At 28.6% G+C, this 10,170-nt stretch overlaps 1 protein-coding gene across 1 annotated transcript; it reads left to right on the forward strand.

The window, feature by feature from the left end:
• The first annotated feature begins 7,322 nt into the window (after positions 1–7,322).
• On the forward strand, positions 7,323–9,383 carry LOC107015936 (tyrosine-protein phosphatase DSP3). The gene is made up of 5 exons (XM_015216386.2): positions 7,323–7,740; positions 7,841–7,934; positions 8,179–8,233; positions 8,323–8,366; positions 8,877–9,383. Exons 1-5 carry the CDS (start codon positions 7,583–7,585, stop codon positions 9,129–9,131), a joined length of 606 nt encoding a protein of 201 aa, XP_015071872.1. The 5' UTR covers positions 7,323–7,582; the 3' UTR covers positions 9,132–9,383.
• The last annotated feature ends 787 nt before the right edge of the window (positions 9,384–10,170 follow it).

Consider the following 10,170-nt stretch of genomic DNA (forward strand, 5'->3'; position numbering starts at 1 on the left):
GGGGGGGTCTATCCAAAGTCCAAACTCCTATTCCTAATATGAAAACAAGGCCTAAGACTGTGGATTGTAAACTTAGACTGAATAGTCTAGTGGAAGATCTAAACTACCTTGGGAAGAACAAGATGATAATGTTTTTAATAAAGAGATTCAGAGGCGTGCTAAATGTCACAGGATATCTAGTTCCTTCGAATATAATTTGAAACATTTCTTGTGTCTTCTGTAGGCTCATCCTTTTGGACTGATGGTGTCAATAGTAAGATTGGTTCAATCTTGAGCAATTCTATTTGAAGTTGGTTGATTTTCCTCACGGGAATAATAAACCTTTGGGTTCAAAGTGAATCCTCAAAAGAAAAATGAAAATCAATGGAACTGTTTACAAATATAAAGTAAGACTTTTTGTCAAAGGTTAGACAAAAACAAGGTCTTGATCTTTTCAGTATATACTCGTCAGTAACTAGAATTACATTAATTTAGATGTTAATTGTGTTAGCTGTGGTATATGACCTCCAAATTTATCAAATGAATGTGAAAAAAACTCTCTTAAATGGAGAATTGAAGGAAGAAATTTACATGGAACAGTCTAAGGGTTTTGTGGTTCCTGGTAAATAAAAAAAAGTGTGCGAACTTGTTAAAGTCACATTATGGACTAAAACAAACACCCAAACAATGACATAAGAAATTTGATCAAATCATGTTGACAAATGAATTTACGAATGGTAAAAGTGATAAATGTGTTCACATTAAAATCACAAGGTCATTGTTTGTTTGTATACTTGTGATATGTTGATCACTAATAGAGACACTAATGACATAAATGCTACTAAAAGTATGCTATAAAGCATGTCTGGAATGAAAAATCTTGGAGTTAATGATGCGATCTTAGGTAAGAATCATTAGAACTCCATAATGTTTTGCATTTTCATGGTCTCATTGCATTGAAAAGATACTTGACTAGTTCAAATGTTTGGATGTCCATATTGTCGAGTCTCCAATAAATGTGAGCTTTTCATTTCAGAAGAGTGAAAGCGAGAGTGACTCACAATTGAATTGTGCTAGAGTATTGGAAAGTATGATGTATATCATAAAGTGTGCGCAATCAGATATAGTTTTGTTATTAATAAATTGAGTCGGTTCATAAGTGATCCCAATCAAACTCATTAGATGACAATAAATTGAGTTTTGGAGTATTTTGAAAAATGCTTAAAACTATTCCTTGCATTATAACAATATCCAATAGTATTCAGAGAATATAATGATGCAAATTTGATCACCGGACAAATGAATTAAATTCATGAGTGGATATATATTTACTCTTGATAGAGGAGTAGTCTCTTGGAAACATTTAAAAAGAGACATGTATCACTATCTCTACAATGATCTTTGAGCTCGGTGCTAAAGATAAGGTCGGTGACTAAGTTGAAAGACTACATAATTTTTTGATAGATATTCTTTTTTGGCCAAACGAATGACATTAGTATGCATACACTTTAATAGTCAAGATGCAATAGGTAAGGCAAGGAACATGATGTACAACGGAAAGTCTCGTCATATAGGATATAGACATGATACTGTTATAAAACTACTTTATAGTGAAATTCTCAAAATTGACTATGTAAAGTCAAATTAAAGGATAATGCGTTGGATTCACTTACAAAAAAACCTAACTAGAGAGAAAGTTTAAAGATCATCTAAGGGAATGAGTTTACGGCTTAGGACAAGTGATGATGACGGTAACTCTATCTAGTAGACTGGAGATCCCAAGAGCTAGATTCAAGGAGGAAAATTAAGTTGTGAATGACGGTTCGACATTGTCAACCAACTCAATTAATTTTTATGATGAAGACAATGCTCAGGAACAAGGATACAACATTAAGGCTTGTTAATGAGTTAATCAAACTTAATGATTTCAATGATTTGCTAAGTTTGACAGAGTTGATCAAATAGTGTATCTACGCGATAACACTGTTAGAAATCACCTATGTGAGTGTGACGTGTAAACCGCTTTAAAGAGAATTATTTTCAATAGGTTATTATCTATACACTCATGAAACCAGGAGGTGTTCATGGCTGAAACGAACACAACTGTAAGAACCATAAACGGTAAAGGGTTAATTTTGTGACATATGATTGTCTAGGTATACACCAAAGTTCAATGGTTCAAAGATATCACATCTATCGATTGATTGAATATATCTGACATATGTTCATACGGAAAGTCCTAGGAAAACCCTACTTATCCAAGTGCAATTAATTCTTGCTTGTAAAGTACAAATATTGGTCCGTTTCTTTGTCTTGGAGTCATTCCCATTCATGCGGGGGATTGTTGGATTTTAAAAAGTGTGAATGAAAAATGAAGAGTTGCGACTTTTATGAAGAGTTGTGATTTTTATGAAAGAATTTAACTTTTATAAAAGTTGCGATTTTTATGAAAAATTGTGATTTTTATGAAAAATTGCGATTTTTATGAAAAGTTGTTATTTTTATGAACGTTGTGACTTTTATGAAAATTGTGACTTTTATGAAAGGTGACCTTTCTAAAAGATTGTGACTTTCCAAAGGTTTGTGACCTTTATGGTAAGGCACAATAAGAATCTTTTCGCATTACCCTTTGTTTTCTATAAATTGAGGGATTTCCTCTCATTTTAAACATAGAATTTTTGGGCTTCTTCTTCTACAACTAAATTTAGTATTTTTAAGTGTAGTTTACTGGTGTTGAGTGACTCTCTTACACCAGCATATTGGATATCAATACACTAGTGATTGAGATAATTCAATCCTGGGAGGACATATTCCAAATCAAACCTTGGATACTAGAAGACAATAATTTCCTTATAGGGATACTGTGCTTCAATGTGCTTGATCTTCTTTCTGTTTTTTCAGATTTTAGTATGTGTTACAAATTTTAAATTTGTGAATCAATTTTTGTTCTTCTGTACTTCACTTGTTCATTAAACTTTGATAACTTCGTGTTTCTGCAAAGTTTGTTGGAATCAATAAGATTCCTTAAACATAGATTGACAAAATTCTTCTTTTAAAAAAATTCGTATATTTTCTAATCCGTTTCTGATTCTAGTTTCTCTACTAGTTTTAATTTTCTAATTGCGAAAATGTTCTTAAACTTTGTTGTGTCTTAACAAGTTCTTCAAAGTTTTATTCTAAGTATCTTAGGAATACAAGATAAACAACAGCGAGTCAGTTTTTAAAATTTCTAAAATCAAACCAAACGAAAAAAATAATTGTCGGTTTGGTTAAGTTTTTCTTGTTTATTTGATTTGAAAGTAATAATTTTTTTTCAGGACATGCATATTTCGATAGACACAAACACCAATACATGGACAGTCCACATAAAGCTTATTTCACTTCAATCAACCAATTAAGCAATATTAGAGTTATCATTATACGAACAAAGTGATTCAATTAAGAGAAAGTGTGTCTATTTTATGTGAAGTACGTTAGGTAATGACTAAAATAGATTTTGATGGAGTTGAACTTAGGATTGTTATTGTTGGGCTAAGGTGTTGGAGTGGAGAAAATGGTAAAGTTAAAGGCTTAGGTTATTTAAAATAGAACAACTTTCACATATAGCAAACACATAAATTATCTTTGTTTGTTATAGCTCTAGTTTGCATAATTGCACCCCATAGGAAATATAAGTATGTATATTTCGCTATACATATACAAAAGAAATCAATTGTATAAAATGTATTTCTATTTCGATATACATATACAAAAGGTCAATTGTATAATATGTGTTTGTATAAAGCGAGGAAGAAAGAAAGACAAAAGAAATCTAGTCAGAGAAATATTTGTATTGTATAATAATAAGTGTATAGGACGAAGATATATGTATTTGCCTGTGTATATACAATTTTCTCTCGTTTTATACAAATAGAAACACAATTTATGCATTTTTATTTGTATAAGCGAGAGAGGTGATGGAGAGACTGGCGAGCGAAATTTTGGAGAGGGATGAGAGGGAAACGAAAATATTTGATATATACAATTTTCTCTCGCTTTATACAAACACAAACACATTTTATACATTTGTTTTGTATAAAAGCGAGAGAGGCGAGGGAGAGAACTAGAGCGGTGAGCGAAATTCGCTTTTGTACGATTAAATCAAACTATGTTTATAACATTTAATTTGAATTAATAGTTTGTTATTATATATAATTTTCCCTTTAAAATTTACAAACTATTTTAGTTTAGTCATGAATAATATATAAATAATTTTAAATTTTATACATCTAATTATCGATTTGATTTGATTATTTTTACGATTACTTTTTTAGTAAAATTAAAATTAAATTAAATAATATCAATTTTAAAAATTTTAAAATCAAATCTAAATAAATCAAATTAAATTCATTTTCTTTAATTAATTTAATTAAAATTATGATGTAATTAAATTTTTTAACCATAACTATAAGAATACAAGTCTAGAAGCCTTATCCATCAAAATTGATTAGTCAAAATGACAACGTTGTCAAATATATATATATATATATATATATAAATATAAGACTGACACAGCCCACGACGTTTTATTCAATTTAACACAAAAATTAATTGTTTATCAAAAGTTCACTGAATTTGACCTAAACGAACCTTTTTCGAACTTACTTTAAATTTAGTCAAGGGAATCCAGCAAAAAAACTTATTTGAATATGTTAATATTAATTTAATTTTAAGAAATTGACTAAAATTTTAATAACAGATAGTTAAAATAATTTTTCTCTATAAAATTATTTGAATATATCAAAGTATATTAATATTTGTTTTTCATAATTTTACTTTTAAAAACACTTTTTAAGAAATGACTAAATAAACACAATCTATTTATCAAAATTACTTTTTAAATAATTAGTCAAAAACAAATTATTATTTTTTAAAATCATTTTTTTCAAAAAATAATTTTGAAAATAAGTTATTCTTTTTACAACAATATCAAACAAACTCTAATATTTAATAATTAACATAAAAAAAAATATTTTTCCTCGTACCAATCACGATCAAATGTGTCTTTGGTACAAAGGCAAATGACTTTGAAAATGTTTTTCATGAAAAAGTCATTTTATGATAAATGATTTATACAATAAATGGTACAATTGAAAATTTCAAATCCTTGAGAAAATAACATTATTACTTCATGAAAAATGGTCAAGTTTGATCATTGAATAATTTTTTGTTTGTTAGCTATCTCAACTATAATCAAAGTCTTAGTATTTGTTTCTTGACAATAAGGGTGCTTAATAGTTTTAAATTTTAATTAAAAAAAAATTAGGGGGTAAATGTTTTTTTTTCTTTTTTTCTTTCTCAAATGAATAATAAAAGCTTAGAAAATAGGATGGTCCATAGGTAAATTTGGATATTTTTTCTTATTACTATGGTAGTGTGTTTGACGCAAAGGGAAAATGACTTTTAAGAAGTGTATTTATGAGAAAGTCATTCATAAATATTTGATACGAAAAAAGTTAATATGAAAAATATTTTTCATCAAAACAGAAAATATGACTTCGGTCTTTTATAAATCGAAATTATTTATCTTCTAGTTATCTTATTCCAAAGGACATGTTATTAATCTTTAATATTCAAAAGTTTTATTAGGACACTCTTTGATTTTGTTGATATTATTATTAATATTTAATATATTTCTTTAAATTATTTTTTACTCATAAATTAAACATTAACAATTAAATATTTTTTCTTTGGTTGATTTTTTATCCAATATATATATCAAGTCTTGTTTTTTTCCACATCACAAATAGGAAAGTTATGAATTGAAGAAAATATTAGGGAAAGAAAAAATTGAACAATTTAGGATTGTACAAAATTAAATATTTTTTCTATTAATTATATTTTACATAGAGGTATAACAGAAAATATATAAATTTATCTTATATCATCATTCTAAATTGCTCAAATTTATCTTCTCCTATATTTTCGTTCATTCATATCCTTATTATATGAGTAAATTATCTCAAATTTATGGTTGATAGTAATATCATTCAAGTTTTTCGATAAATATTCAATTAAGATGTAGATTGAAGCTCCATCAGGGACCAACAAAAAAATGACTTCTTTTAATGAGTGAAATAAAAATATTATGTCAAAAACTAACCAATGAAATATGATTCAATTTTGAATAATAGATAAAAACTTAATTATTTTTCATATAATAATAAGACACATGTCATAGAATTTGTTTGATGTGGAAGAAAATATTTTTCGAAATAAATACTAAAGCCTTTTTTCTTGATCACTAATAGCAATGATATGAATGGAAGAAAAGTTCAGGGAAAGATAAAAATTGAACAATAGGATTCTACAAATCAAACACTTTTCCTACTACATTTTATTTCGAGATAAAATAATAGAAAAAAAATATTAATTTATCTACGTCGTTCTAAATTGCCTAATTTTATCTTTTCCTAAATTTTCGTTCATTTATATCTTTATCATTAGTAAATTATTATTTGTCTTTAATATTAACATCATCCATATTTTTTCGAGAAATATTTGGTTAAGATTTACAATTATCTAAGATTGAAACTCGATCAGGGATCAAGAAAAAAAAGGCGACTTTTTTGATGATTGAGATAGGAATATTAGCCCAAAAAACTAACCAATGAAAATTATTCAGCTTCTAATAATAGATAAATAAAGTCGATCCTTTTTCGTAGAGTAATAAGACATATGTTGTAGAATTTGTTTGATAGGGAGGAATATATTTTCTTATTTTTTCATTTTTGATTAGGAAAAAAATTTCAAAAAATATTTTCTCTAGTAAAAGTAGTTTTAAAAAATGAGTAAAACATGAAAAATAAAAATTGTAGTTGCAGTTTAAGTTGTCTCGTTTGTATAGTCCGCAAGTTTATATAATTAACAAGTACATTTGTATTATTTAATTATTTTTACATAAACTCGAAACAACAAATTTATGCAGTTACAAACATAAAAAATATAAACAATTATAAAAATTATATTATATAATTTCCAATTTATATTTTTAACATTCTTTTATTTATTTATCAAACATAAAAAAGGAAAACAAAATTCCAACTTATTTATATAAGAATATTTTGATTCGTATCAAACAATGTTATTATTATTCTCATGGACATGAAAATTCCATAATATAGAAAATAATTCGTCAAAATTTGAAAGGTCAAAATTTTAGAAAAAAAACCATAGGATATACCCTTTTAGGAGTCAACCATTTAGTATAAAGACAAATTGGTGTAGGATCCTAAAGTCCCTACATAAAGCAAAATCCCTATCCTATTATACTAAGGTATTTATTATATATATATATAGTTATGCTCATATAAAGGATTACACAATTAAGAGAATTCTCTCAAATTAGCCTTTCTATTGATTTTTGCTCTTTTCTTGTAAACACCCTTCCCTATACCCTACAATCTCTTTCAACTTCCACGCCGCCTTCATGGAAATCAATTGAAGAAAATTCTCATAACCCTTTTGTTCATTATAAAATCATGATGATGATGGCGGGTGTGGTTGTTCTTTAACATTTGGTTTTGATTCTTGAATATTGATTTTTTTTTTAAAAGTAAGAAATATGTGTGTGATTTTGGAAAAGGAGGGTGATGATGATGGTGTGATGTTGGTGTCGCCGAATAACTTTTCTGCTGTTGAAGATAACTGCATTTACAGATCTGGATTGCCTCAACCGTCTAATTTCCCCTTTCTTAAATCGCTTAATCTTCGATCCATCATGTTAGTTTTTTTTTTATTCAATTGGGGATTTCGTTGGTTTTATTTTCAAGATTTGTATGTGGGTAATTGTAATTTGATGATTTTTCATATGGGTTTGCAGATATTTGTGCCCTGAGCCTTATCCTGAAGAGAATTTGAAGTTTCTGAGAATTAACAGTATCAAGCTTTTTCAGTTTGGTATTGATGGCACTAAGGTACTAACCCTTTTTGCTTCTGTTGTGATTTGAAATTATATGAAATTGGGGTTTTATGAAATTGTTAATTTGGGTTCTAATTGCATAATAGTTGTTTTTGGGTAAAGAAAAAGGTTTATGTTGCATTCATATAAAGCTTTTGATTCAAAATAAGGCTAAGAAAATTGTTTATATGAATTTTCCAGTGCTACAATCTATTATTGCATAAGTATTTCTTGTAAAAATGGAATCTTTTTCCATTCAGGAGCCATCAGCTATGTCTAGCAGTGCTATAACAGAGGCTCTGAAAGTGATTACTGGTAAAAAAATCTATGCATCTCTATCTGTTGTGTTTTAAAGGATGTTTAAATCTTGGTATATGAATTTTAACTTTGTTTTTCGTTTTTAGATGTCAGGAATCACCCTGTTCTCATCCATTGCAAGCGCGGAAAGGTACAAAATCTTCATCTTATTGTGCTTATGTTTGTTGTGTGTATATTTCGTTCGCGTTCAGGAGTTCCGTTGGTGTTAATTGATGCATAGTCTTTTGTGAATGGTAAATATATCTGATGTGCTATTACTGGACTCACGAATTCTTGTGATCTGTATGAAATGTGTTGGTTCATTATGTTGTCTCTCATGTTTAATTTATGAGATTTATCATCGGATTAACATGTGGACGACAAAGTGAGGATTCATATATGATATGTCCAACTCAACTAGCTTGAGATTCAGGCAAAGCTGTTATTGTTGTCTAGCTAATATACAACGTACGCAAACCTTACTACTACTTTGTGGAGGCTAGGTTGTTTAAGTTCTTTTGTTTGAATGTGAAGCACCATATACAGTCGTTCTAATTTGAACTATGTTTAGTTTCTTTTCCCAATCGTAATACATAGGCTTCATAACTGATTCGAATTTCCTTGTTATGATTGTAACAAGTTTGTATTTTCTTACGTGCAGCACCGTACTGGTTGCCTCGTTGGGTGCCTGAGGAAATTGCAGAACTGGTGTATGTCTGCTGTGGTGGAGGAGTACAAGCATTATGCTGGCACAAAGTGGAGAGAAACAGATCTAAAATTTCTGGAGAAATATGACGTCTCACGCATTAGGCATTGTCTTGAGAGCATTATCTACAGGTACTATGGGTCGAAGAAGAGGCGTTTGCAGTACAGAGAAGAAAGTCTGCAGAAGCCCCAGATGACTTCAGTTCTATAGAGGGGATTTATCCACCTTAAATTTTAGCCTGGATTGGATATATACCCCACTCTTCTTTTATTTTTCTTTAGTCATTGTTCATTGCTTCAGATTCGTCTATACACCAAATTGTTTTTGGGATCCCTTCACTTTGCATTAACTCGAAACCAGGAATATTAATTTCTGTGTTAATAGTTATTTTCTCCTTCATATTAGACAACTAAAAAGATTAAGTTCAAAGAATAATATTGGACGTAGGTGGAGAGATAGTGACAGATTCATGAAATTGACTTTAATTTGGGGTTATGTCATGTAATATAACGGCATAATACATAAATATGCCCTTCAACTTGGCTTCGAATTACATTTATGCCTTCAACTTTGGGTGCGCACAAGTAGACACTTAAACTTGTATAAAGTTGAACAAATAGACACACATGTCTTACATGTCATTTTTTGTTCTACGTGGTGTCTTACGTGTATTGTGTCATGTAGGATTCATGTGTTTATTTATTTAAAAGTTGGATAGTCAAAGTGTTTGTTTGTGCATTATGAAAGTTAGAGGTCAAAGTTAAAATTTGAAGTCAAGTTTAGGGTTCAATATATGTATTACGTCTAATATAAAGTAGTAATAAGTTCAGAGTTATAGGTAATCCCTTTAAATATGAAATGTGATAAACCTAAATGAATGTGTACAAATATTTATATGTATATGTATATATATGTTCGAACTCATAAACAAATTCCTAAGCTTGTTCGATTTTTTTCTCGTGTACCTCAACTACGTCATTTTTCTATTGAATTATTAAATCATCTATAATTTGTTTTTTTTAAACATCGTTAGTTAATTTTTATCGGCTTTTCTATTATAATGTCTTCGATTGTGTTTGTATTGTAATGTTGTTTAAAGAATGAAGACAAATTGCGTTGATCTAATTTGTTTTCTAATGTGTTTAAATGATTTGAAGTAAAACATAATTATTTTTGAACATTTTCACTATCAATTGGACTAATGAGTTCTGGAACAACATATGTATCCTCTATCAATACCCCTCAAAAT

Source organism: Solanum pennellii, chromosome 4 (assembly GCF_001406875.1).
Source record: "Solanum pennellii chromosome 4, SPENNV200".
NCBI classification, from domain to species: domain Eukaryota; kingdom Viridiplantae; phylum Streptophyta; class Magnoliopsida; order Solanales; family Solanaceae; genus Solanum; species Solanum pennellii.

Coding starts and splice junctions, on each gene's coding strand:
- LOC107015936 (XM_015216386.2), top strand. CDS start 7,583: ATGTGTGTGATTTTGGAAAAGGAGGGTGATGATGATGGTGTGATGTTG. Junction 7,741..7,840: donor CTTAATCTTCGATCCATCAT/GTTAGTTTTTTT, acceptor ATGGGTTTGCAG/ATATTTGTGCCCTGAGCCTT. Junction 7,935..8,178: donor TTGGTATTGATGGCACTAAG/GTACTAACCCTT, acceptor TTTTCCATTCAG/GAGCCATCAGCTATGTCTAG.